General features: G+C 39.5%; 3 protein-coding genes and 1 long non-coding RNA gene across 5 annotated transcripts in view; 1 reads left to right on the forward strand and 3 right to left on the reverse strand.

Moving 5' to 3' along the window:
* Window positions 1-1,875: 1,875 nt before the first annotated feature.
* LOC148152777 (uncharacterized) lies at window positions 1,876-4,393 on the reverse strand. The gene has a single exon (XM_088002682.1). It carries the CDS (start codon window positions 2,848-2,850, stop codon window positions 1,927-1,929), a length of 924 nt encoding a protein of 307 aa, XP_087858808.1. The 5' UTR covers window positions 2,851-4,393; the 3' UTR covers window positions 1,876-1,926.
* Window positions 4,394-7,709: 3,316 nt separating this feature from the next.
* Window positions 7,710-15,612, reverse strand: LOC106912947 (uncharacterized). 2 transcript variants are annotated; one of them, XM_088002488.1, is made up of 3 exons: window positions 11,808-15,612; window positions 10,213-10,359; window positions 7,710-9,651 (listed from the first exon to the last, which is right to left on the reverse strand). In XM_088002488.1, the coding sequence occupies exons 1-3, from the start codon at window positions 11,869-11,871 to the stop codon at window positions 8,600-8,602; spliced, it is 1,263 nt and encodes a 420-aa protein (XP_087858614.1). In that variant the 5' UTR covers window positions 11,872-15,612; the 3' UTR covers window positions 7,710-8,599. The 2 variants fall into 2 exon arrangements, with proteins under 2 accessions (XP_087858614.1, XP_087858615.1); XM_088002489.1 differs by lacking the exon at window positions 10,213-10,359.
* A 438-nt stretch (window positions 15,613-16,050) lies between these two features.
* Window positions 16,051-27,541, reverse strand: LOC106912564 (uncharacterized). The gene is made up of 4 exons (XM_088002485.1): window positions 23,947-27,541; window positions 21,734-21,916; window positions 20,790-20,972; window positions 16,051-19,039 (listed from the first exon to the last, which is right to left on the reverse strand). The coding sequence occupies exons 1-4, from the start codon at window positions 24,077-24,079 to the stop codon at window positions 16,227-16,229; spliced, it is 3,312 nt and encodes a 1,103-aa protein (XP_087858611.1). The 5' UTR covers window positions 24,080-27,541; the 3' UTR covers window positions 16,051-16,226.
* Window positions 22,528-27,894, forward strand: part of LOC148152778 (uncharacterized) — a 31,306-nt gene continuing 25,939 nt past the window's right edge. The window contains exons 1-2 of the long non-coding RNA XR_015761937.1: window positions 22,528-22,629; window positions 24,104-24,191. This is a non-coding gene — a long non-coding RNA (uncharacterized LOC148152778). The remainder of the gene's footprint in view (window positions 22,630-24,103; window positions 24,192-27,894) is intronic.

Consider the following 27,894-nt stretch of genomic DNA (forward strand, 5'->3'; position numbering starts at 1 on the left):
AACAGGGTACCAAATAAGTTATACTAAATACATATCTTATGTTAATACTCAGTGGTGGATCACTTTTTTTTAACCTTCACAATTTTACTTTAACAACGAATTCAAAATTATAGTGCTGCACTTTTGGATGCTGCATAGGATCACACTTTCCATCTGCCAGGGATCTGCAACCTGAATCTCTGGAGACAAAAGTGGCTCGTTGGCTCACTTAATATATCAAATGATGAAATATTGCTCTGTTTTTGTTTTTGTTTTGTTTTGTTTTTTTCCCCCATTCTTTTTCAAGTGTCGCCATGGAAAAACACTGACTATCCTGGCCCCTGTGGTAAATTTGGTCCAGCCTCCAAACCTAACTCCTTATTTCTGTAAATATTTTAGTAATACTTTTTACAGTACCAGAATGTTCACATGACTTTTATACTTTTGGCTGTCTGAGGACACATTTTGAATATTAAATCAGGTGTTATGATCAGTTGATCAGTACTTGAGTAGTTTACCAAATACTTTTTACACTTGCTTAATAAAATGTGTTTTTAAGGTATGCTACTGTGATTGGAGTACAATTTTGGGATACTCTAACATGAATGATTGCTCTACGGATCACTTTTTAAAAACAAAAAACACAGCCATAAAATAATGTCTGACTGCAGTGGAAGTCCCACCCCATGAGAGTAAGGCGACGTGCCCTTATTTTAACTTCTGAAAGTGGCAACCCTAGATGGAGGAGATTGATTGTTTTGACAGATTATCTGTAACAAACTGCTACGACATCATGACAGCCTTAATAAATATGGAGAAAACATATTTTTATTAAAGTTATGTACTGCAACTTGAATAAAGTGCAACTACATAGCATTTTTTGAGAACTCTGGATTGCTTTATGTATATTTTGGACGTTGCCTATAACTGTTGCATGTGGGGAGAGACATTTCAGTAATAGAAAAAATGTAAGCAACCTACTTGCATACAGTATGTGAACTGATGGATGTAAAATTCATGAGCAGTAAATATTGTGCTAGTATCAGTATTGGACCAAATAAAGCAAGGCAGTTGCAAGCCTTTAAAATTGTGATGCTTTTTTGTGGGTCAAATAGACTCAAGAAATTGTAACAGCAGCTGCGCAAGGGGGGCCAAATCTAATTTTTTGTCACTGGCCCCAAGATTCCTGGCAGCGCCCCTGCTACCAACTGTGCAAACCTTTTTAAATAATGATAAGTAATAATAAGTGTATAAATACTGGAGGCTCTGGTTCCCCAGCAGAAGGTTCACTATCTGAAGGCTGGACATCTGAAGGCTGGACATCTGAAGGCTTGACATCTGAAGGCTCGACAAATGAAGGCTCGAAATCTGAAGGCTCGCCAGCTGAAGGCTGGACATCTGAAGGCTGAACATCTGAAGGCTTGACATCTGAAGGCTCGACGACTGAAGGCTTGACATCTGATGGCTCGCCAGCTGAAGGCTCGACGACTGAAGGCTCGACATCTGAAAGCTCGCCAGCTGAAGGCTCGCCAGCTGAAGGCTCGACATCTGAAGGCTCGACAAATGAAGGCTCGACAGCTGAAGGCTTGCCAGCTGGAGACTCGACATCTGAAGGCTCGACAAATGAAGGCTCGACAGCTGAAGGCTCACCAGCTGAAGGCTCGACATCTCAAGGCTCGACAAATGAAGGCTCGACAGCTGAAGGCTCGCCAGCTGGAGACTGGACATCTGAAGGCTCGACAAATGAAGGCTCGCCAGCTGAAGGCTCACCAGGTGGAGACTCTGGCTCGTTAGAACTGCGCAAGCTGGAAGCCCTGGGACTTGCGGAGGGCTAAGGGACCTTGTCGCAGGAGTCGGATGTGGCATGGGGAACCTTTTTGGGTCCGGAATCGACGGAAGCACAGAGAGGCGTAATGCGTCCGGAGTCAACGGAAGCACAGAAAGGCATCATGGGGCCATTACTGACGGAGGCACAGAGAGGCAAGACACTATTGACCCTAACTTAGAGAATTGGTGTCTCACAGCATTAACAGCACCAGAAAAAAGCCTTGAAACAAGGCTGCCTCTCTTTTTCTGGAGCTTTTTTAGGTGACTTTCTAGACACGACACAATCGCATCGTTGACCTCCCTGTTCTGCATGAAGGACAGCGTCCATCCAGCAGAACACCCGAAGGTTTTAGTGATATCACTAAAAACCTTTTTGCTCAGGGCAGGAATCCATTTCTGCTGGATTTTGTATCGCCGTCCCTCAATTTCAGCCCAGATTTGATCAACAATGCGATCATGTGTCTCTCTCAGGCAGTTAAGATACCAATGTGCCTTAGACTCCCTGAGTCCTCGAGACATCAACAACTGTACAAAAAGTCGGACCGCGTCTTTTCGCTCTACCTCAAGTGATTTTCTCATTGTTCTCAGTTCCTGGACGAACCAGATGACAGGATTCACCAGAGAACTGAATTCTAACCCCACCTTGAGCCACTCGGTGGGGTCCTGGTCATCTGAGGGAGCTGTCACCATCGATATAACATGCTTTATAAAAAGCATGTTAAATACCTCTGTGCACTCGTCTTTTATAGTCTCCTCAATGCCCATGGCCTGGGCGAAGGCCTGAGAAACTATATTCTCAAATGTGGCTTTCAAGTCCTGATATGTGAACTCTCGGTTCTCAACCAGGTCTGAAACCACATCTGAAAAGACGTCCGTCAGATATTTCAAGAGATGTTTGGTGTTCTCTCTGATGCCCTCATATCCCAATGTCAAATCCTCCCAATGCTCCTCTGGGATTTGGCGGTAATATTCTTCAATCGCCGGAATTGCAAAGTTGTCCACTAAAACCTGGAGATCTTCTCTTATTGAATTCAGCGGAGCCATTTTGCTGGATTAGACGCAGATCCTCTTCTCCTCGAACTGACTTGGAATGAGGTAGAATTTTACCAACAGGAGTTATATACGTGTTACACAACAAAGCGCTGGTGACATCACAAACTATGACGTATCAGCATAGGAATACATGCAGAGCTATGACGTAATCGGCCTGCAAGTGTTCCGACGATCTGTGCTACCTCGTCACTTTGTCTTATCTGACCACTTCTTTTTCAGTAACGAGTAATCTAACGCGTTGCTATTCCAAATCCAGCAATCAGGTAAAAGTTACTTTTCCAAATCACTCTGCGTTACTATTTTCTTTAGTAATGTCATTTTATTTCCTCTGCTCGTGGAGCGACCACCGTTTCTACGGGACATTTATCAGCTGATCAGAAACATGAACAATGGAGGGAGGAGGGAGATGCGCATTTTGTTGCTGGAAAATCAAGAACCATTTTGAGTTTCTGTCAAGTCCGATTCTTATAAGTGACTTTGGGCTTGTTTTTTCTTTTTTTTAAATTTCTTTTAATCGTCGCTAGCAAACGTAATGAGTCGCGAGTTGCGGATTTTTGGCCTTGTTTTTGAACATGAAGTTGCTCATAAGCGGAGACACATAATAAGACCCAGATATTGTCTGACATCCGGGTAGTTTTAGTCAGGCTCTCCCTGTCCACCATTTCTCGGGTGAACAAGGAAATGTTGATCTGTGTCTTTGTTAATGTCCAGGTAATAGGTGTGCCGATCGATCGGCCACCGATCATAATCGGCCGATTTCCGTGAAAAAGTGTGTGATCGGTGATCGCCGATCACGGTTTCTTGTTGCAGATCACACAAACCAATTACCTGCATCTCATTTCGCAGCCTGCCTGTGCGGCTGGTCTCCTCTTTCCTTCACACTGCGCAAACACGCAGCAACGAATCCTAAGCGATATGGAACTATAACGCACTGAGTGAATGGGGAAGTTTGCGTGTTGCGTGGAAAATTGAAGCACGTCAAAATGCATCAACACGACGAATCTAACATGGCATAAAAACAGTGACATACTTGATGGAGTTTGGCTACATCGAGGCTCACTGCAGTAAAAAAGACATGGAGGATCAGATAGCAGGTAAAGCAGCGCGCAGCTACAAACACTCACCCGGATTAGCATGACGGTCAGAAAGCTAAACAAATAACCCGCAAAATTATTTAAGTCTTCGAGCTGCGATGTAAGACGCTGGTTCTGCTCCCGCTGTCAAATACGGTGCTCTGTATTTGACAGACGGAGCTCCGCTTCTGCTCCACCTGGTAGTGACTCTCACACCGAACCTGTTTAAAGCTGCAACATCTAACCTAAAAAAAAAAAAAAAAAAAAAAAAATTACATACGTATTAAAACTTTACTTGTCCTAACATGAGACAGATAATCTCTGAAAAAATAATCGATCTCCTCCCAGTTCTGCATAATTACTCCACTCAGTCAGAAATAGCCAATCAGAATTAGCAGTAATCAGCTAGCCGCCATGCTATCAGGAAGTTTTCATTCAGTAACTCTGGATTGTTTATTGTAATGAAACCTGAATTTGAAGTACCTGAAGGCCTGGAAGGTGAAGACCAAGTGGCGGTGGGTGAGAAGGGGATTTATATATATATATATATATATATATATATATATATATATATATATATATATATATATATATATATATATATATATATATATATATATATATATATATATATATGAGATTGACGAGGTACAACACAAATGCTACGGCAAAAGGGAGGAGCCCAAAGGTAAGGTCAGGGGGGAGTTAACTACTCCCCACCCCGAGACTGGGTATGCAGCCCCAGTAATGAACGAACTATCAAAGCTGAACGAGACAGCAACTGACCTGAGAGAGAGAATCGTGGCCCGAATGAACACCAGGCAACCCCGACGCCAATTACAACGGCTGAGTGAAGTACCATCAGAAAGTCTCATTCAAGATGTGAATGCAGCATTGAGAACAATCCCTACCAACACCATAACAGAAACCAATGAGCTGATATACAACTCAGCATCAGTGATCCTTGAAATGCTCGGCTATAAGAGCAACTATGAGACCCAATATCCATCATGGAAAAGACGGTTAGAGGCTAAGATCAAGATAACAAGGAGGGAAGTGAGCCAACTGTCAGAGCTCCAAAGAGGTGCAATGAAAAGACCAGTACCTAAGAAGTACAGCCAGATGCCCATACCTGAAGCACTCGAAACTGCCAAACAAAGGCTCCAAGCCTTGGCCAGCCGCCTAAAGAGATACACAAGAGAGAATGAAGCCAGGAGGATTAACCGGCTCTTCTCCACCCAACCAGCTAAAGTGTACTCTCAATGGCAGGGTAATAACAACAGAGCAGACCCACCAAAGCTGGAGACTGAACAATACTGGAAAGGCATATGGGAGAGGGAGGCGTCCCACAACAGCAATGCACAGTGGCTAACCTCTCTACGAGAGGACCACAGCAACCTCCCTGAACAAGCCCCGGTAACCATCACTGTGGCAGATGTCCAAGAAAGAGTCTCGGGTATGAAAAACTGGACAGCACCAGGGCCTGACATGATCCATGCCTACTGGCTAAAGAAACTCACTGCCCTCCATGAGCGACTGGCAGTTCAACTGAACCAGCTGCTACAGAATGGGACTCACCCTGAATGGCTAACTGAAGGGCGCACAATCCTGATCCAGAAGGATCCCTCAAAGGGTTCAGTCCCATCCAACTATCGGCCGATAACCTGTCTCTCTACAACATGGAAGCTCATGTCAGGCATCATAGCAGCTAAGATAAGCGGGCACATGGATAAATACATGAACACGGCACAGAAGGGCATCGGCATAAATAGCAGAGGAGCCAAACACCAACTCCTTGTAGACCACACAATCACCTGAGACTGCAAAACCCGACACACCAACCTGTGCACCGCTTGGATTGATTACAAGAAAGCCTATGACTCGATGCCACACACTTGGATCATTGAATGCTTAGAGATGTACAACATCAATAGGACTCTAAGAGCCTTCATTGCAAACTCTATGGGGCTGTGGAAAACCACCCTTGAAGCCAACTGCAAACCACTTGCACAAGTGTCCATCAAATGTGGCATATACCAAGGAGATGCTCTGTCCCCACTGCTGTTCTGCATAGGCCTGAACCCCCTTAGCCAAATCATCAACAAGACTGGCTACGGATACCGACTCAAGAATGGGGCCACAATCAGTCACCTCCTCTACATGGATGACATCAAGCTGTACGCCAAGAACGAGCGAGACATCGACTCACTGATCCACACCACCAGGATCTACAGCACTGACATTGGGATGTCATTCGGACTAGAGAAGTGTGGCCGGATGGTTACAAAGAGAGGGAAGGTCATCCACACAGAAGGGGTCTCACTCCCAGAGGGAACAATAGCAGACATAGAGCACAGCTACAAGTACCTGGGAATACCACAAGCAAATGGCAACCTCGATGAGGTCACAAGGAAAGGAGCCACAGCCAAATACCTCCAACGAATAAGGCAAGTCCTGAGAAGCCAGCTCAATGGCAAGAACAAGATCCGTGCAATAAACAGCTATGCCTTACCAGTAATCAGATACCCTGCCGGAATAATTAGCTGGCCAATGGAAGAGATAAAGGCCACGGACGTTAAGACTCGGAAGCTGCTAACCATGCATGGAGGGTTCCACCCCAAATCCAGCACCCTGAGACTGTACACAAGCCGTAAGGAAGGAGGCAGAGGACTAGTGAGTGTGAGAGCCACTGTCCAGGATGAAACATCCAAGATCCATAAATACATCAAGGACAAAGCCTCAATGGACGATGTGCTCAGCGAATGTCTCAGACAATGGGGAACAGAGGACGAGGTGCTGGAGGAACCATCATGGGAAGACAAGCCCCTACATGGGATGTACCACCGACAAATAACTGAAGTGGCTGATATCAGGAAATCCTACCAATGGCTGGAGAAAGCTGGACTCAAGGACAGCACAGAGGCCCTCATCCTGGCCGCCCAGGAACAGGCACTAAACACCAGAGCAATAGAGGCTCAGATCTACCACACCAGACAAGACCCAAGGTGTAGGTTGTGCAAGGAGGCCTCTGAGACAGTCCAGCACATAACAGCAGGGTGCAAGATGCTGGCAGGGAAAGCATACATGGAACGACATAACCAAGTGGCGGGCATAGTGTACAGGAACATCTGTGCCGAATATGGACTGGAAGACCCGAGGTCAAAGTGGGGAACACCCCCAAAGGTGGTGGAGAATGACCGAGCTAAGATCCTGTGGGACTTCCAGATCCAAACAGACAAGATGGTAATGGCGAACCAACCGGACATTGTGGTGGTGGATAAAGAACAGAGGAAAGCCGTTGTGGTGGATGTAGCAATACCAAGTGACCACAACATCAGGAAAAAGGAGCATGAGAAACTGGAGAAATACCAGGGCCTCAGAGAGGAACTGGAGAAGGCCTGGAAGGTGAAGACCACAGTGGTGCCTGTGGTCATAGGGGCCCTCGGGGCAGTCACCCCCAAACTGGAGCAGTGGCTCAAACAGATCCCAGGAACAACATCAGACATCTCAGTCCAGAAATGTGCAGTTCTAGGCACAGCCAAGATACTGCGCAGAACCCTCAAGCTCCCAGGCCTCTGGTAGAGGACCCGAGCTCAGAGGATGAAAGAGACCACCCGCGGAGGGTGAGAAGGGAATTTTTATATATATATATATATATAGTGCAAAGACCATAAAAGTGCTCAGTGGTCAATGTTGTCAAATCACTCTTAAGAAACTCATAAATAGGAGTCCCCTAAGGGCCCATATAGGGAACAGTTAATATGTAATGTACACATGTTAATGTGCAATTGAATGCCGATGGCACAATCATCTTTATTATAGCAAAATAACCCTGAAGAGGCAGCAAGAACTTGTTCCTTGTCCTTTGCACACACAGAAAATTAATTGAACTTATGCTAAATTTAGGAGGAAAAAATTCGAACACCATACACCATACCTTCTGGATGATGAAGAGCTGAAACTAGTTAAAGTCCTGTCCTTAAAGACTAATATTAAGACCATAACTATCAAAGCATAATCTGAAAAGTTGAAGCAGATATGGTGATTAAAAATGGTCAAAACAATCTACACATAACTGCTGTAAAGATCTAGATCAATATGAGATGTTACATTCGCCAGTTTCTGGCAATTATTGTTAGTCAGTTATTAAAATTACATTTTCGTTGGATCATTGTCTTGTAAACAGGGTCTAAAACTAGGGGGGGGAAAAGCAAATAATTGAAAACAAGAAGTATTTTGTGCAACCAATACATGAGAATTAGTTTGTAGTGAATCTTGCATTTTTTAAAAAGTTCATCTATCAGCATCAGGACTGGCTCTCCTCAGGGCTGTGTGCTGAGCCCTCTGCTCTTCACGTTATACACAAACAACATACAGTTTGACACAAACAGGATGTTCATACAACAAAATACAGTTTATCATTATTGTTTTTCGATACAGAATATGCCAGAAAAAAACAACAAAGCATCTCTGAAGGAAAATGTCTCATGGTTGCATATCTCTAAGAATCCAAATGTGAAGATACAAATGATCAATTTTAACAAATACAACAATTTTCAGCTTCATAGACATGAAACGCCTCCAGTCTGTCATTCTAGTTTTTAACCAAATCAATTCTATAGTGAACTTCAATATAGGACATGTATGGAAAATACTTCTACAGCTTTTCACCTGTGACACCTCATGTGGTCAGTTAAACTAACTTTGTGACGAAAACTTTTTCCACAGTTTACACATGAAAACGGCTTTTCACCAGTGTGAATCATCATGTGCCTAGTTAAACTAAGTTTTCGATTAAAACTTTGTCCACAGTTCACACATGAAAACGGCTTTTCACCAGTGTGAATCATCATGTGCTGAGTTAAACTAAGTTTTCGATTAAAACTTTGTCCACAGTTCACACATGAAAACGGCTTTTCACCAGTGTGAATCATCATGTGCTGAGCTAAACTAAGTTTTCGATTAAAACTTTGTCCACAGTTCATACATGAAAACGGCTTTTCACCAGTGTGATTCATCATGTGCTGAGTTAAACTAAGTTTTCGATTAAAACTTTGTCCACAGTTCATACATGAAAACGGCTTTTCACCAGTGTGAATCATCATGTGCTGAGTTAAACTAAGTTTTCGATTAAAACTTTGTCCACAGTTCACACATGAAAACGGCTTTTCACCAGTGTGAATCATCATGTGCTGAGTTAAACTAACTTTGTGTCGAAAACTTTTTCCACAGTTCACACATGAAAACGGCTTTTCACCAGTGTGAATCATCATGTGCTGAGTTAAACTAAGTTTTCGACTAAAACTTTGTCCACAGTTCATACATGAAAACGGCTTTTCACCAGTGTGAATCCTCATGTGAGCATCAAAAACAGATTTGACAGGGAAACGTTTTTCACAGGTCACACATGAGAAAGGTTTTCTTCTGTCCTGATTTCTGTTCTCAGCTTCAGCAGCTTCCTGGAAGATGTCTTGGTTCCTGTTTGGTTCTGATTCAGTTTGGTTTGTTTGTTCATCAACAGGAACCACCATGTAGGTATCAGTCTCCTGTTTTAACTCAATCTGTTCTTCACCTTGACTGCAGTAAACTTCTTTCTCTTCCGCTTTTATCTGATGATCTTCTGGCTCTTCCTGTTCTTGTTTCACCTGCAAAGGTTCAAACTCCTCTTGGTCCAGAGTGGATTTCCTCTCCTGGTTATTAACCTTACACTTCAGGGAATCTGGAGAAGAAAACAGAGAAAAAGAGAAATTGTTAACTTTATTAAAGTAAATGGAAGAAAACCTTCATCATTTAAGACGGAAATTAACAAAAAAAAAAAACACTTGAAAATTCAAGAGCGTAGACAGAGAGACAGATCAGTCGAGATATCCAGCTGACATTTGGAGAATTCTCAAATTAACCGATATTAAAAGTATTTTTTTATTTATTACAAAATTAATTGTAGTAATAAATATTGTTAATATTTAACAGCAAATTGGATTATTTCATGATATTTATTTGGAGCTATTATTAATTTTTATTACTTTGAATTATATTAAAATTTAATTTTAGACCACTTTATATCTTTGGGGTTTATTTACAAACATGAGTTTATTTGTAGGTTGATAGTTGTTTAGCTTTAGTTCCTTTATTATTTACTTTTCTAAGTTAGACAGGAAGAACTGCGGGTCCATTTTCTGTAAGTATAGGGACTGGTGTCGGACCAGCATGCACTGGGTTGGGCCTCTACATATTTAAGCCATTCTCATAGTCTCCTGTTTTAACTCGATCTGTTCTTCACCTTGACTGCAGTAAACTTCTTTCTCTTTCGCTTTTATCTGATGATCTTCTGGCTCTTCCTGTTCTTGTTTCACCTGCAGAGGTTCAAACTCCTCCTGGTCCAGAGTGGATTTCCTCTCCTGGTTACAACCGTTACACTGCAGGGAATCTGGAGAAGAAAACAAAAAGAGAAATTATTAACTTTACTGAAGTAAATAGGAGAAAACCTTCATCGTTTAAGACAGAAATAAAATAAAAAACACTTGAAAATTCAAGAGCGTAGACAGAGAGACAGATCAGTCGACATAGCTGGATGACATTTGGAGAATTCTGAAATTAACAGATTTAAAAATGTATATTTTATTTTTTACAAAATTAATTGTAGTAGGGATTACTGTTAATATTTAACTTTAAATTGTATTTTGTTTTGACCAGAGCAGGAGAGGAAACAATGAAAATTAGTGATGGTGAGATGAAGCTTCTTGAAGCACCGAGGAACTCCATCCAATCATTGGACTCTTGAGCCGATGCATTGCGGTGCTTCATATGCTCCACTGTGACATCAAGGGGACAATATATGTAAAATAGGCAACGCGAAAACAACATGAAGCCTTACGATGAATATACAAGTAAAACATGTTTGTGATTCTGATACATAAATTCTGATTAATCTTTTTGTATGAAACAATGGCTGGATAAAAAATACAACTGGAAACAAATAGGAGAGAAAGAGTTGTGATTGGCTTGTTACTCACTACGTCACCAGGGACAACGATTGATTACTAAAATATAAAAACCTTTAACTGCTCGGGTTCAGGTGAGTTCTCTGTTTTACGAGCTTCATAAAAATCCTCCTGGATTAATCGACACATCACTAATGAAAAGCTTGATCTTTGTTACTTGCTTGTCAAACTAAAAAATAAACCATAAAAATGATTTTCAAGTTTTTTGGACATTGAACTTCTTTTACCTGTGTACGAAGCATCACCTCAGCACAGCGGTGGCTTGTTGATTGAACTTTTATAGGATATTTGGTTTGACAAACAATCACCACCACAATTTATTGATTAGAAATTGTTAAATTTTATAGCTACTGTCGTGGGAAAAAGTTACCTCAACAAGAGTCTGGATGGGAAGAAAATAAAAATTTTTATTTATTACAAAATTAATTGTAGTAGATATTGTTAATATTTAACAGCAAATCGGATTATTTCATGATATTTATTTGGAGCTATTATTAATTTTTATTACTTTGAATTATATTAAAATTTAATTTTAGTCCTCTTTATATCTTTGGGTTTTATTTACAAACATGAGTTTATTTGTAGGTTGATAGTTGTTTAGCTTTTGTTCCTTTATTACAAAAGCTAAACAAGTTAGACAGGAAGAACTGAGGGTCCATTTTCTGTAAATATAGGGACTGATGTCGGACCAGCATGCACTGGGTTTGGCCTCTACATATTTAAGCCATTCTCATAGCATAATTGTGATGTCTGCTTTCATTTACCTGTTAACGAAACATTTATACGGGAAGGGAACAGTTACTAACATGATTCTCATACAGAAAGCTTCAGATATTTAGATATTAACCTTCATCCAAACGCTGGTGTTTCCTACCTATTCGGTGTAAGATTATCCGGGGAGTCCGGGAGAAATCCAGCAGTCTGCGCTGATCATCCATCTCTTCCTCCGACTTGACGATGATGTCTTTAAACTCTGTGAATGTTTCTTCAGCAGCAATAAACTCGTAGATAAACCCGTTTAAGCTGGACTCTTTGTCTTTGTCTTCTTCTTCCTTGTGATTTTATGACTGTCGGCATTCATGTCATTGCATTACCGCCACCTTGTGGATCATCCGCTCATCACATCTAGAGTTCTCAAAGTGCCAGTTCTCTGAAAAACGTAAAATCTTTTCGTAGTTATAACAGAAGACAGCTGCAGCAGAAAAGAGAAAAATACAACTAAGACAAAGAAAAACTAAATTATTGAAGACAATAATAATCATCCATATTTTCTAAAATAAAGAACAATCAATGTATGAAAATTAGCTTAGAATGAATATTCATAGTTTTTATTTTTTTATTTATTCATTCAACTTTTACTTAGGTATATTTGAGCTGGTTAATATAATTTGAAACAAATAACAGCATTCGTTGCAATATCATTTTGTTTTAAAGAGAAACCTCATTTTTATGTATAGATATATTTTAGAATGAACAACCATTAATGAAAATCTACTATTAGTGCATAACATCACATTTTGATCATAAATGTATTAAGGTAAACAACATCCACCCCTCCCACTCCCTCTATACAGGATAGAATAATACAAATCAATTCCTCAAGTCCAATCTTGTGATATTGTTCTGGAAGGGAGTCCATGTCCAGTCAAACGCTGTCAGTGCCTGAAATTAATGACAATGGGTCACAATGCCTCTTGAAATATCAGCATCAGTTCTGGCTCTGTGTGCTGAGCCCTCTGTGTAGCGGCCACTTGGATTAAAACAGCCAGACGCAGGGAGTTCCAAACGGCTACAATTTAAACTTGTAATTTCTTGTCATAAGACACTGTGAAAACACAAAATCAAAACATACAGCATTGTTGCACATGTTTAACTCAATAGAATGATTTCCTAGGCTTAATCATTAAGAAATATAACTGGAATTGTCCTCAAGAGCCTTTTAAAACAAGTATAAAACAAAATTAAAGCTGCAAGCAGCGTTGGAGTCCGTTGCACATGCTTTGATGTACACATTTATTTTACGTCCTGTCAAGATGTACATGTGTGCCAAATTTTATGATTGTCAGTAAAAGCATGGCTTGGGGCTGATTTTTTAAATGATTCTAGGCGGCACTGTGGAAGAATTAGGCCACGCCCACCAAATATTGGACTGGATTCCTGTCAGGAAATGGACAAGGATCAATCTCAGTGAGTTTGGTCCAGCTCGCTCGAAACTAGAATTTACAGCGCTGCGTTAAGTCCCTGAACTTCACATTATATCGAAGAAAAGGGCAATGTGACTTGGATATAACGAGTAACGTGACGATTTTGTAGAAATGTAGTGAAGTAGAAAGTACAGATACTCACTGTAAAATGTAGTGGAGTAAAAGCAGAAAGTACTCATTATTAAATCTACTTAAGTAAAGTACAGATACACGAAAATTGTATTCAAGTACAGTAACAAAGTACTTGTACTTTGCTACTTCCCTCAAGTGGTTACTGGCATGGTGGTCGTATTGTTCCTGGGGTAGTCTAAGGTGTTTGGGATTCTGGGGACGTATTTTCTCTGGATCCTGACTGAACCCTGAGACTTGGGTTCTGATCAGTATGTAGTCTGTATTTTGGGCCAGTTCATGCTCTATGTTTGCACTGTGGATTTTCAACATGGTTTGTGAGCTCTTTATGTCACGTCTTGTTGTCAGTTCTAAGGTGGGCCGCAGTGGTGTGGTGGTGGTGGTCCTGTGTTGGGATGAACAGGTGTTCTGTCATACCCATAAATCTAGCATACCTAATGGTAATGCGCATGCGCACATCAATGTTACGTCACATACTGCATACTCAGCAGATTTCTCATAAATCCGTCATACCTGTAGAAGTTTCATTTTGTGTTTTATTTCTCAGAAGTTTACGGTAAATTTTATTTAATTAAGCTGCTATGTTAATCAAACATATTAACATAAATGACTGTAATATCATTAACATACTGTAAACAAGACATTAGTCTCGTTAACCGTCACTATTACGACAAATACTGTTTGACTACAAATATGATCGGGATATTTTGTCCCTACAGCTAATTTACCTTTTTAACATTTTAATACTTCTTTAGAAAACTGCACGGAATATGTCCTAAAAAAAAAAGCACATGAATAACGTTGGATGCTGACCGAAGCTGTGTTAGTTAGGCAACAAGCAGTACAATACCTCTTTCTGGAGACCGCATGGAAATAACTAAATTTTTCTTATTTAAATTTTTTAAGGTAAATAAACTTCTAAACGTATGACGGATTTATAAGAAACGTAATATCGATGTGCACATGCGCATTACCACGGGATTTGCTGGATTTACGAGGTATGACAGATAGAACGCTGGCAGTCTCTGTGTGTGCCTGTCAGGCTTGGGGTCGCTGAGCTCTCATTGTTTTGGACTTCACAATAACCATTCCCTTGTACCAGATTAGGTCTCTGGCTCCCCCTCTGTGATCACCTTTATATCAAGTTGGGTGAGAGGAGGGTGACCCTATAAAACTTTCTACCTTTCTTTTTTCTCTTCTTTCTTCTACCTGCCAGACAGGACAAGTTAAATAAAAACTAAACAAAAAGACAACAAACAAGTGTACAGTCAATGGTAAATGTATGTATAGCGATTAATCTAGTGCAGAGGATGCCTAAGGGCTTTACGAGTTGATGGTAGTAAGCTACATTGTAGCCACAGCTGCCGAATGTAGCTGTGGCTACACAGCTACTATCAGTCTATCAAATGCAGACTGATGGAAGCTGCTATACAATCAACGCCATCAGACTTCTAACAGCAGCAAGGCAGATTTGGTGCCTTGCTCTAGGACTCAACTGAGATGGATGTGGAGAGTTCGAACCGGCAAACCATCAGTTACAGAAACCACAGTGGCTACAACCAGTACAAGTGTACAGCCACCATCTACTGGGTTCAAGTATAAGGCATAACATACACTAAAGGAAAACTCAAAACTTTTATTCTTACATGAAATGTTACTTTTATTTCTTTTTTAAAATATCCTTAACATAGACTAAAATGACTTAAAACAGCAAAATTCACTACTCACCCAGCAGAAACAAGTCGACAGTCATCTAATCCTGCTTTTGATCCTAAATGCTTGACCCAACTTGAAAATAATTGATTGTATTCTCCAGGGTTTTGAGAACGCAAAACCCTGGCTCATCGTATAATATGAGGTCTGCAGCTCCGGGTGGTTAGTTACGTGGATCACCTGGACACCGGGTAAATCCTCAAGATTATAAGAGAAGTCTTTTTTTTTAACGAGACAAAATGGATCATATCCTAAATATGTGTATATTTTTTAGAGATACCCCGGCTGTTCCAGCCTATTTAAGGCATTAGCATAGGAGTTGTGATCAACTTGGTTTTGTTTTGAACCGGAGCAATCCCCTTCTGGCCCTCAATCTGAATTTCACGGGTCATACAGGTCACGTGACAGAAACCCAGCAATATGCCAGAAAAAAATCAAATCATCTCTGAAGGAAAATGTGTCATGGTTGCACATCAAGTATCCAAATGTGAAGATCCAAATGACCGCATTTAACAAACACAAAATTTTTCAGCTATATAGACATGAAACGCCTCCAGTCTTTCATTCTAGTTTTTAAACAAATCAATTCTATAGTGAAACTCAACATAGGACATGTATGGAAAATACTTCTACAGCTTTTCACCCGTGTGACACCTCATGTGGTGAGTTAAACTCACTTTGTGATAAAAGGTTTTTCCACAGTTTACACATGAAAACGCCTTTTCACCAGTGTGAATCATCATGTGCTCAGTTAAATGCCGTTTTTGGCTAAATATTTTTCCACAGGTCACACATGAAAATGGCTTTTCACCAGTGTGAATCCTCATGTGCTTAGTTAAATGCTGTTTTTGACAAAAACTTTTTCCACAGTCCACGCATGAAAACAGCTTTTCACCAGTGTGAATCATCATGTGGCGAGTTAAATGCTCTTTTCGTCTAAAACTTTTTCCACAGTTCACACATGAAAATGGCTTTTCACCAGTGTGAATCATCATGTGCTGAGTTAAATACTGTTTTCTACTAAAAATTTTTCCACAGGTCACACATGAGAAAGGTTTTCTTCTTTCCTGATTTCGGTTCTCAGCTTCAGCAGCTTCCTGGAAGATGTCTTGGTTCCTGTTTGGTTCTGATTCAGTTTGGTTTGTTTGTTCATCAACAGGAACCACCATGCAGGTATCAGTCTCCTATTTTAACTCGATCTGTTCTTCACCTTGACTGTGACAAAAGGTTTTTCTACAGTTTACACATTAAAACGGCTTTTCACCAGTGTGAATCATCATGTGCTCAGTTAAATGCTGTTTTTGGCTAAAACTTTTTCCACAGGTCACACATGAAAATGACTTTTCACCAGTGTGAATCCTCATGTGCTTAGTTAAATTCTGTTTTTGGCTAAAACTTTTTCCACAGGTCACACATGAAAACGGCTTTTCACCAGTGTGAATCATCATGTGCTTAGTTAAATGCTGTTTTTGGCTAAAACTTTTTCCACAGGTTACACATGAAAACGGCTTTTCACCAGTGTGAATCATCATGTGCTTAGTTAAATGCTGTTTTTGGCTAAAACTTTTTCCACAGGTTACACATGAAAACGGCTTTTCACCAGTATGAATCATCATGTGCTCAGTTAAACTAGCTTTGTGACGAAAACTTTTTCCACAGGTCACACATGAAAATGGCTTTTCACCAGTGTGAAACATCATGTGCCGAGTTAAATGGTGTTTTCGTCTAAAACTTTTTCCACAGTTCACACATGAAAATGGCTTTTCACCAGTGTGAATCCTCATGTGCTGAGTTAAGTCGTGTTTTTGACTAAAACTTTTTCCACAGGTTACACATGAAAACGGCTTTTCACCAGTATGAATCATCATGTGCTCAGTTAAACTAGCTTTGTGACGAAAACTTTTTCCACAGGTCACACATGAAAATGGCTTTTCACCAGTGTGAAACATCATGTGCCGAGTTAAATGCTGTTTTCGTCTAAAACTTTTTCCACAGTTCACACATGAAAATGGCTTTTCACCAGTGTGAATCCTCATGTGCTGAGTTAAATCGTGTTTTTGGCTAAAACTTTTTCCACAGGTCACACATGAAAACGGCTTTTCACCAGTATGAATCATCATGTGCTCAGTTAAACTAGCTTTGTGACGAAAACTTTTTCCACAGGTCACACATGAAAATGGCTTTTCACCAGTGTGAATCATCATGTGCTCAGTTAAACTAGCTTTGTAACGAAAACGTTTTCCACAGGTCACACATGAAAACGGCTTCTCACTAGAGTGAATAATCATGTGCTGAGTTAAACGCCGTTTTTCACAAAAACTTTTTCCACAGTTCACGCATGAAAACGACTTTTCACCAGTGTGAATCATCATGTGCTGAGTTAAATACTGTTTTCTACTAAAATTTTTTCCACAGGTCACACATGGGAAAGGTTTTCTTCTGTCCTGATTTCGGTTCTCAGCTTCAGCAGCTTCCTGGAAGATGTCTTGGTTCCTGTTTGGTTCTGATTCAGTTTGGTTTGTTTGTTCATCAATAGGAACCACCATGCAGGTATCAGTCTCCTGTTTTAACTCGATCTGTTCTTCACCTTGACTGTGACAAAAGGTTTTTCTACAGTTTACACATGAAAACAGCTTTTCACCAGTGTGAATCATCATGTGCTGAGTTAAATACTGTTTTCTACTAAAATTTTTTCCACAGGTCACACATTGGAAAGGTTTTCTTCTTTCCTGATTTCGGTTCTCAGCTTCAGCAGCTTCCTGGAAGATGTCTTGGTTCCTGTTTGGTTCTGATTCAGTTTGGTTTGTTTGTTCATCAATAGGAACCACCATGCAGGTATCAGTCTCCTGTTTTAACTCGATCTGTTCTTCACCTTGACTGTGACAAAAGGTTTTTCTACAGTTTACACATGAAAACGGCTTTTCACCAGTGTGAATCCTCATGTGCCGAGTTAAATTGCATTTTAGACTAAAACTTTTTCCACAGGTCACACATGAAAATGGCTTTTCACCAGTGTGAATCCTCATGTGCCGAGTTAAATTGCGTTTTTGGCTAAAACTTTTACCACAGGTCAGACATGAAAATGACTTTTCACCAGTGTGAATCATCATGTGCTTAGTTAAATGCTGTTTTTGGCTAAAACTTTTTCCACAGGTTACACATGAAAACGGCTTTTCACCAGTATGAATCATCATGTGCTCAGTTAAACTAGCTTTGTGACGAAAACTTTTTCCACAGGTCACACATGAAAATGGCTTTTCACCAGTGTGAAACATCATGTGCTGAGTTAAATGCTGTTTTCGTCTAAAACTTTTTCCACAGGTCACACATGAAAATGGCTTTTCACCAGTGTGAATCCTCATGTGCTGAGTTAAATCGTGTTTTTGACTAAAACTTTTTCCACAGGTCACACATGAAAACGGCTTTTCACCAGTATGAATCATCATGTGCTCAGTTAAACTAGCTTTGTGACGAAAACTTTTTCCACAGGTCACACATGAAAATGGCTTTTCACCAGTGTGAATCATCATGTGCTCAGTTAAACTAGCTTTGTAACGAAAACCTTTTCCACAGGTCACACATGAAAACGGCTTCTCACTAGAGTGAATCATCATGTGCTGAGTTAAACGCCGTTTTTCACAAAAACTTTTTCCACAGTTCACGCATGAAAACGACTTTTCACCAGTGTGAATCATCATGTGCTGAGTTAAATACGGTTTTCTACTAAAAATTTTTCCACAGGTCACACATGGGAAAGGTTTTCTTCTGTCCTGATTTCGGTTCTCAGCTTCAGCAGCTTCCTGGAAGATGTCTTGGTTCCTGTTTGGTTCTGATTCAGTTTGGTTTGTTTGTTCATCAACAGGAACCACCATGTAGGTATCAGTCTCCTGTTTTAACTCGATCTGTTCTTCACCTTGACTGCAGTAAACTTCTTTCCCTTCCACTTTTATCTGATGATCTTCTGGCTCTTCCTGTTCTTGTTTCACCTGCAGAGGTTCAAACTCCTCCTGGTCCAGAGTGGATTTCCTCTCCTGGTTATAAATGTTACACTGCAGGAAATCTGAACAAGAAAACAGAGGAAAAGAGAAATTGTTAACTTTACTCAATAGGAGAAAACCTTCATCGTTTAAGACAAAATGAACAAAAAAAAACACTTGAAAATTCAAGAGCGTAGACAGAGAGACAGATCAGTTGACATATTCAGCTGACATTTGGAGAATTCTCAAATGAATGTATTTAAATATATATATTTTGCTTATTACAAAATTAATTGCAGTAGGGACTATTGTTAATATTTAACATTAAATTGTATTATTACAAGTAGGGCTGGGTGATATGAGGACAGTCTAATATCTCAATATATTTTTGCTAAACACGATATATATCACGATATTCTTAAGTGAGCTTCAAATGTTATTTTAAACTATAGACTCCTTGCAGCATGATGTCACCATGCATGTTGCTGCTAGGGTTGCCAACCGTCCCGTAAAATAAGGAACTGTTCCGTAATTGGCTGTTAAATGTAACGTCCCGTCCGCAAATGTTTATGTGTATGTTTACATGTAATAATAAAACAACGGTCCCCGAATACTTTATATAGTAGGCTGCCCCAGTAATTGTTTCACTCACGGTGCTGGTGTTGCCATATTGTGCCCAACTGCTTTCTGGGTAACACAGACTAACCGACACGCTGCCGCCACAGTTAACATGAACTCTTGCTGCGCAGTTCGGAGTAATTTGGTTCAATTACACAAAAATAAGGCGACCTACATTTTCTGACAGATACTCAGGAGAACAGGTGTTTAAGTTAGCTAATCAACCACCATGAGTGTTCCTTCGTAATGATCGCAAAATGAAAATTCAAAAACATAAATCTGCAACGGACAGAATGTTCTGTTTGATGTTTTTACGTACATTTTTACTTGGAAAATGTATTTGTGTTTTTTAGTTCCTGATGCACTTGAACATAATCTTTGCCCTGCGCTCCCGGGGGCTATTTATTGGTTGCCATGGCAACGACTCTGCGCGTGACGTTAAGTGGACAGACTGAGAAAAAAATAATATAGCCACCCATTTTTCCACTGGACAAATTGTATCATAATTAAATTATTGGCCAATATAGAGAATTTCACTTTGTTCTCTCTTGTATCTTTACAGAACTGAAGGAAACCAAACTATGTGTAGATTTACAAGCAGAGAGAATATATATTTTTACATATCCAAACATTAGCATCTCAGCTTTAAGCCACATTTTATAGAATCCATCAATATTGATGGTCACTCGACTGACCAACTGCTCCAACCAGACCCAAATAAATTTTTTCGGCTCTTTATTATTTGCTATATTAAAGCAAATATATTCAGCAAATACACACTCATTCCGTGAATTAGAATATGATTGAAAAGTTCCTTTGTAATTCCATCACCAAGTGAAAGACATTATATAGAATAATTAGATTACTTCCGTTTTAACATGTTTATATTCCGTAGTATGTTTAATAGCTGCTAAAAGGTTCTTTTTGAAAGTTACTATCAATCTGACAGGCCTGATCAGGACCTGTATCCTAATTTTATCATTATTCTTAGCAGTAAAAAAGACAAGGCCTTCCAGTAACTGGGTGCATCAGTCAGGCACACACTCCTACTGCCCCCCGTCCCCCACATTCCCCCTCAGTTCCTCCTCATCCCCACCAACTTGCAATACTGCAACACAAAGTTACACCCTTGTGATTCAGTTTGGTTTGTTGGCTCATAAACAGGAACCACCATGCAGGTATCAGTCTCCTGTTTTAATTCAATCTGTTCTTTACCCCGACTGCAGTCAACTTCTTTCTCTTCCACTTTTATCTGCTGGTGTTTTGGATCCTCCTGCTCTTCTTTTATCTGATGATCTTCTGGTTCTTCCTGCTCTTGTTTCACTTGCAGAGGTTCTAACTCCTCCTGGTCCAGAGTGGATTTCCTCTCCTGGTTATAAACGTTACACTGCAGGGAATCTGGACAAGAAAACAGAGAAAAAGAAATTGTTAACTTTACTGAAGTAAATGTGAGAAATCGTCCATCGTTTACGGCAGAAATGAAAAAAAGAAAAAACCCACACCTAAAAATTCAAGAGCGTAGACAGAGGGACAGATCAGTCCAACAAATCCAGTTGACATTTGGAGAATTCTCAAATGAATGGATATTTTTTTTTAATTATTTATTATAAAATTAATAATAGTCACCACTGTTGTTAATATTTACCAGTAAACTTTATTATTTCAAGATATAACTTAATTTGGAGTTAGCATTTATTTTCATTTGTATTAAAATTAGATTTTAGTTCACTTAATATTTTTGGGGTTTACTTACAGAGTTTATTTGTAGGTTAATAATTGTTTAGTTTTTGTTCCTTTGTTATTTACTTTTCTACATTAGACAGGAAGAACTGCGGGTCCATTTTCTGTAAGCATAGGGACTGGTATCAGACCAGCATGCACTGGGTTGGACCTGTGGGTTTTGACCAGAGTAGGAGAGGAAACAATGAAAAGTAGTGAGAGGAAATAGCGCCCCCTTCACTTCCGGAGTGCAATGATCCCATTGCACTCCGGAAAAAATTATTTGGGTCTGGTTGGAGCAGTTGGTCAGTCGAGTGACCATCAATATTGATGGATTCTATAAAAGTTACACCCTTGTGATTCAGTTTGGTTTGTTGGCTCATAAACAGGAACCACCATGCAGGTATCAGTCTCCTGTTTTAATTCAATCTGTTCTTTACCCCGACTGCAGTCAACTTCTTTCTCTTCCACTTTTATCTGCTGGTGTTTTGGATCCTCCTGCTCTTCTTTTATCTGATGATCTTCTGGTTCTTCCTGCTCTTGTTTCACTTGCAGAGGTTCTAACTCCTCCTGGTCCAGAGTGGATTTCCTCTCCTGGTTACAACCGTTACACTGCAGGGAATCTGGACAAGAAAACAGAGAAAAAGAAATTGTTAACTTTACTGAAGTAAATGTGAGAAATTGTCCATCGTTTACGGCAGAAATGAAAAAAAGAAAAAACCCACACCTAAAAATTCAAGAGCGTAGACAGAGAGACAGATCAGTCCAACAAATCCAGTTGACATTTGGAGAATTCTCAAATGAATGGATTTTTTTTTTTTTATTATTTATTATAAAATTAATAATAGTCACCACTGTTGTTAATATTTACCAGTAAACTTTATTATTTCAAGATATAACTTAATTTGGAGTTAGCATTTATTTTCATTTGTATTAAAATTAGATTTTAGTTCACTTAATATTTTTACTTACAGAGTTTATTTGTAGGTTAATAATTGTTTAGTTTTTGTTCCTTTGTTATTTACTTTTCTACATTAGACAGGAAGAACTGAGGGTCCATTTTCTGCAAGTATAGGGACTGGTATCAGACCAGCATGCACTGGGTTGGACCTGTGGGTTTTGACCAGAGTAGGAGAGGAAACAATGAAAAGTAGTGAGAGAAAATAGCGCCCCCTTCACTTCCGGAGTGCAATGGTCCCATTTCCAAATAAGGTATGAGACTGACAGTGGTCCGTCGCCGCCCCTTTCTGTTTGCTGCAGCGATGTGTACTTGCCTGGATTACTCAACACGTGCTGTGTATGGAGGACCAAGACTGACATAGCAAGAAATAAAAGGGTAAATATATATCTAGTTTTTCCTTGTCCTTACACATAAGTTTTCGTCAAGAAATGTATATATATTTACTTTTTCCATTTCCCCTAAACATGCGTTTTTGTCAAGAAAAGTAGATATTTTGTTTTGTCTTTTCCTTATAGAAGCCCTCCTTTTGTCATTGCCTCCTGCTTCACCTTTTTCTGCTTTATCTTTTTCCTCTTCTCCGTGTGCGTCTTTGTGTTAATGAGAAGAGCTGCTTTCTATGTCCAGCAGTGATCATAATTTAAATGGAGTCGTTTAATTGAATTTATTATAAGTTATTGAGGCCACAGTCAGTGTTTTTTGAAACTACAGAGAAAAAGTTAGATGCATTTATCTGCTTTATGTGTAATGGGATCTGGATTCAAGGTTCAACTAGGAATATTAACTAAACCGCATAAAAATGCGGCTAAATAGCAGATGTTAATATAATTATAATTTGATGGGTAAAAATAGAACATGACCGATTTCTTTTAATGTTGTCGGTCAAGATGACATTAACATTATATATACATAATATCTAAAGAATTGCACATAAATAACAGTCTTTGCCACCTTGTGTGGCATAATATAAATCGATGAATAATTAAAACTTTTTAAGATTAACAAAATCTCGGTTAGCCTTCATAGCGGGGCTGAACCCCAGTGTTACTTACACTAAGCGCTACGCTGATAGCTAATATTAGCTGTTAGTTTGTCGGTGGACATAAATACAGTATAGTAAAACTCTAATCACAAAATATAAACGGTAATATGTCCATCTTACTTGTGACACGTTATCCCCGAGATCTCACGTCATTAGTCCACACTGACCTGTCCATCTGGGATTTTGTGATTGTTTTTGCAGTGTTAATTTCTGTTGTGTTAAACGTGACATTTTTGACTCGACCAATGTTGGAAAAATTTTGCAGTAAAATCAGAAATGTGGGGATCCCGGTTTAGAGGGCCACATAAAAAGCTACAGCGGGCCAGATTTGGTTTGCTTTGTTTAAAACCATCCCATTGCAGCCTTTATTTTCAGGATCGTTGTCGTACTGGAAGGTGAAACTCTATTCAACTGGATTTCTCCCGTTTTGTAATGCAACTCTCTTTATTAATACAGGACGAAGACCCATAAAAATTTTTACAACTGAAATTACTGGCTCCATTTTCTCTCTACATACATGAGCCATATTTACAGCATAATTGTGATGTCTGTCTTCATTTATACCGGAGGAGAATAATTACTAAAATGATCCTTGAACAGAAAGCTTCAGATATTAAGTCCTTAACCTTGGTCCAAACGCTGGTGTTTCCTACCTATTCGGTGTAAGATTATCCGGGGAGTTCGGGAGAAGCCCATCAGTCTGCGCTGATCATCCATCTCTTCCTCAGACTTGACGATGATTTCTTTAAACTCTGTGAATGTTTCTTCAGCAGGAGTTAAGTGCATATTTAAGCTGGATTTTCTTTACAGAATCACTCGAACAATTAACGGAGCAAACCATGCGACGTCAACATCTTCTTCTTCTTGAAATTTACTGGCGGTTGGCAAGAAACATTAGGTGAGCATTACCGCCACCAACTGGTAAGGAGTGTGGACCGCATGACAAAAAAAAGCTACATCCTATTATACAACTTACTCTCCCAAAAAATCAAATATATCAATGAATCAAATATAGCCTGATATCCTCTGCTTCCCAAATCCTTTTTCTGTAAATCAACAATATCAGATTTCATTTTCATATTACTAAGGTTCCTAATAAACTTATTTTTCTGAATCAGATAATTCCGACACCTCAAAATAACATGTTCCACTGTCTCATCTTCCCCGCAAGTCACATTTCACTGTCTGATGTTTCCCTATCAAAAATAGCGATCTATTTAATCCAGTGTGTTCGATTCTAAGTGGTGAGGTAATTATCTCTTCTCTCCTGTTTCTTTATGTTCTTCTCATCTGTCAACCACCTTCCATTCGTTTATTCTTCCCATACCTTTTGCCACCTCTCTTTTGTATTTTGTTTAATTATACCCTGTTCGTTATTCTGCAATAGCCAGCCACGCCATTATCTCACCACCGACTGACTACTGACCAGTTCTCTGTCTAACAGGTCCAGAAAATCCCTGAAACCCGGGTCTTTCCCTAGAATAGGTATATAGGAGATTTTCTGTTTAAACTGGTGGCGGAGAAAACTCGTCTAGCTCCAACTACCTTCAGATCCAGAAGTTACGGCCCTTTTCAGTTGAGAAACAGTCAGCAGAGTAGCCCTCACTGCTGCATAGCTTCTACAACCACTCCTGTTAACGGTAGCTTTTCTCCTGGAATCATGTATGTTAATTTTACTTATTATCAAGAGAACCCTTAATGATCAAAACGACTCAATTAATCTCAATGTCCACAAGTTATATTAATATTTTAATAGGTAATTTATTATACAAGCTTTAGCAGGGGTAAATAACAAGCAGAGTTTCTTTCAGAGATTACAATTTGTAACAATATAAAATCAAATTAAAATCGATCTTAACCTACTCTCATTTCTAACCCTAACCTGTGTCACTAGTTCCACTAAGCAAGGCCTTTGGGGCAGTTCAACTCACACCCGGTGGCAATTGATCTTGGCAGCTGAAGTTTTCAGATGTCCTTGGTCAGTCTCTGTCCTGGCGGAGCAAAGTTCTCTTTCAGAAAAGCAGCAAAGTCGATCAGTCCGTTGTCCTTTAACGAACAGGATCTTCATCACTAAGTGACCTTTTTTTTTTTACTCTAAGTCTACCACAGTAGAATACGGATCATTGGGTGGAGGCAGAGGGGTCAGCCAAATCAGGAACCAGGACTGGGGGCTGATGGATCTTGTCCCTTCTTTGCGGCGCGAAGTCTCAACTTTCCCTCGGTCCCAAGGTGCGGTCCTCTGCTGATCTTCAGTCTGCGTCCTTTCGTTGTCTCCTCCTCAGCGCCGCAGACAAAGAACAGTTTCCTCCCTGGCTCGCTGGCTTTTAAACCCTCTTAGCCCATAGTTGTGTGTGGGAGAGGTCTCATGACTCACCCTTCCTGAATGTCTCAGTGGGAAGTACCTACTCTCCCCAAACCTTGCTCCTCCCTGACTTTGGAAAGTCCCAGACCTTCCTCTTCTCTGCCTGATTGCTGCAACTCCTTCTCGGTACTTCTCTTTTTTCTGCTGGCCATCTGGCAGTTACTGCCTTTTTTGGAGTTGTTCTGGGACCTCCGCCCAGCCCAGTGTACTGCTTGTGACACAGTTTGTTCCTTTTTCTCATGTACTCAAATCTACAGTCTCATGTATCATGAAACATAATCAACCCAAAACATAATCAATTTGTTTTATCTGCTTATAACCCTCAGTATACTTCTCCATTATTTATCTATTCTGTGACTTAAGTATCATTATCTAAAATCATTGACAATGCACAACAATTAAGTTGTCACCGTTACTACAGATCATGAGTACAGAGCATATATTTCAATTATACATTACAGACACTGTAATTACAGAAAACATCAATCATTCCAACTGTTACACACATATGTAATTTATATTTCACTTCATTAATCATCCTTAAATCAATATACAAGATCACTGTTATTTCTCAGGCCTTTACCCTGTTTTCTGCGTGTACCTGGAGAGATCTCACACTTCCATGCCAGTTTTCTCGACAACCCTTTATTTCAGTTATACTAAAATTAACATTAATATCTATTCTCACCCTATTGGTACTCTCCTTCGCCAACCTGTCTGCCATTTCATTCCCCTTAATCCCATGATGTGCTGCGACCCATGCAAAATTTACTGTTAGCCCCATCATGTACACACATATGTGTTCTAGTATACACAATACTAGAACACAGAAGGATCCATTACAACACACTTTACAGGTGAAACTAATTACATTGTGTTTTCAATATATTACCATTTTGGCAACACTTTATTTGATGTGCATAAGACTGACATGACACTGTCATAAACAAAATAACACCTTTCATGCAATTTTTAAAGCAAATTCTCATTAAAATTGTCATTATTTATTGAATGACACTTCATAACATCTGTTGGTATGTTCCTAACAGGAGTTATGTCACATTTATGACAGTATCATATCAGTCTTATAAACCCCCCGTCAAATAAAGTCTTACCCACATTTTTTTAAAGAGCCAATATATTATAACAGAATTGTACACATTGTCAATACATTCAAAGTTTACAGACAACATGCTAATGAAAATTAGCACAATAAAACAATAGGTACACTTTAGAGGAAATGTGAAAAATGTTTCACCAAGGACAGAGTATCGTTTTAATACAATGTCATAGTATTCCAGTATTACTGCAGACAAACTAACATTTCTTCTTCCTAAGAATAGTGAGGACCAACGACAGAACATTCCCTTTCACTGCACTTTACAGAAACCTACAAAAAACACCAATAGAGCAATTAAACAGAGAAAGCATTTGTATTTTAAAGAGTACAAAAATGGGCAAAGAAAAAATAAGATTTACAATTTTGAGACATTGTGGATTCGCTACGTACGCGACATAATCAGAAATGATGATTGGATGCCTGGGGTGGAAAAACATTTCTGGGTGTTGAGAGAAATAAATGTTAAAACTTCCTGCTCGTTGCCTTCTTCCGGGTCCATGATGTCGTGTGTAAAAGCGGAACCACAAGGACAACACAACAATCACTGTTCAACGTACAATCATTCAGAATTTATTCAACCAATCAAATGCATAAAATCACACAGCTCATCATAATTATCAGAAACCACAAACCAAGACATTAATTACCTGAGACAAAGACAAAATACGAAAACAAAAATACGGGGACGCATTTCGAGGACGCACCTGTCCCCAGAGAACAAGGGCGGACCCCAGCAATCTGAGCAACTGTTCCGGTTCCAAGCCTTTTGTAAGAAGGCGTGTTCACCATAGACATTAATACGTAGACGCCTCATGGAGCGGCTCGGCCCGTTGCAGCGATACGTAATCGCGTCCGCCATATGGAATGTGGCATCTCTGCCAGTAAGGTAATACAAATGAATGGACCGAACTTCAGAAAATGCCGTTCCACAAAGTATTTTTAGCTAATGTTCGTCATCGACCAACTCACATATAAACGTGAATATATTTGGAAATTAAACAATCACCAAAGACAACATTTATGACTTTTCATTATATTTTAATTGTAATTTCTGAATAAAGAAAATAAATGTGAACCTATAATACAATTGATTTTGATAAATCGTTTTTATATATATAC

This window comes from Poecilia mexicana, unplaced genomic scaffold (assembly GCF_051168715.1).
Source record: "Poecilia mexicana isolate PSO_F unplaced genomic scaffold, ASM5116871v1 scaffold_22, whole genome shotgun sequence".
In the NCBI taxonomy this organism is placed as follows: Eukaryota; Metazoa; Chordata; class Actinopteri; order Cyprinodontiformes; family Poeciliidae; genus Poecilia; species Poecilia mexicana.

Coding starts and splice junctions, on each gene's coding strand:
- LOC148152777 (XM_088002682.1), bottom strand. CDS start 2,850: ATGGCTCCGCTGAATTCAATAAGAGAAGATCTCCAGGTTTTAGTGGAC.
- LOC106912564 (XM_088002485.1), bottom strand. CDS start 24,079: ATGCACTTAACTCCTGCTGAAGAAACATTCACAGAGTTTAAAGAAATC. Junction 21,917..23,946: donor GATAATCTTACACCGAATAG/GTAGGAAACACC, acceptor TTTCTTGTCCAG/ATTCCCTGCAGTGTAACGGT. Junction 20,973..21,733: donor AGAAGTTGACTGCAGTCGGG/GTAAAGAACAGA, acceptor TTTCTTGTCCAG/ATTCCCTGCAGTGTAACGTT.
- LOC106912947 (XM_088002488.1), bottom strand. CDS start 11,871: ATGGATGATCAGCGCAGACTGCTGGATTTCTCCCGGACTCCCCGGATA. Junction 10,360..11,807: donor GATAATCTTACACCGAATAG/GTAGGAAACACC, acceptor TTTCTTCTCCAG/ATTCCCTGCAGTGTAACGGT. Junction 9,652..10,212: donor AGAAGTTTACTGCAGTCAAG/GTGAAGAACAGA, acceptor TTTCTTCTCCAG/ATTCCCTGAAGTGTAAGGTT.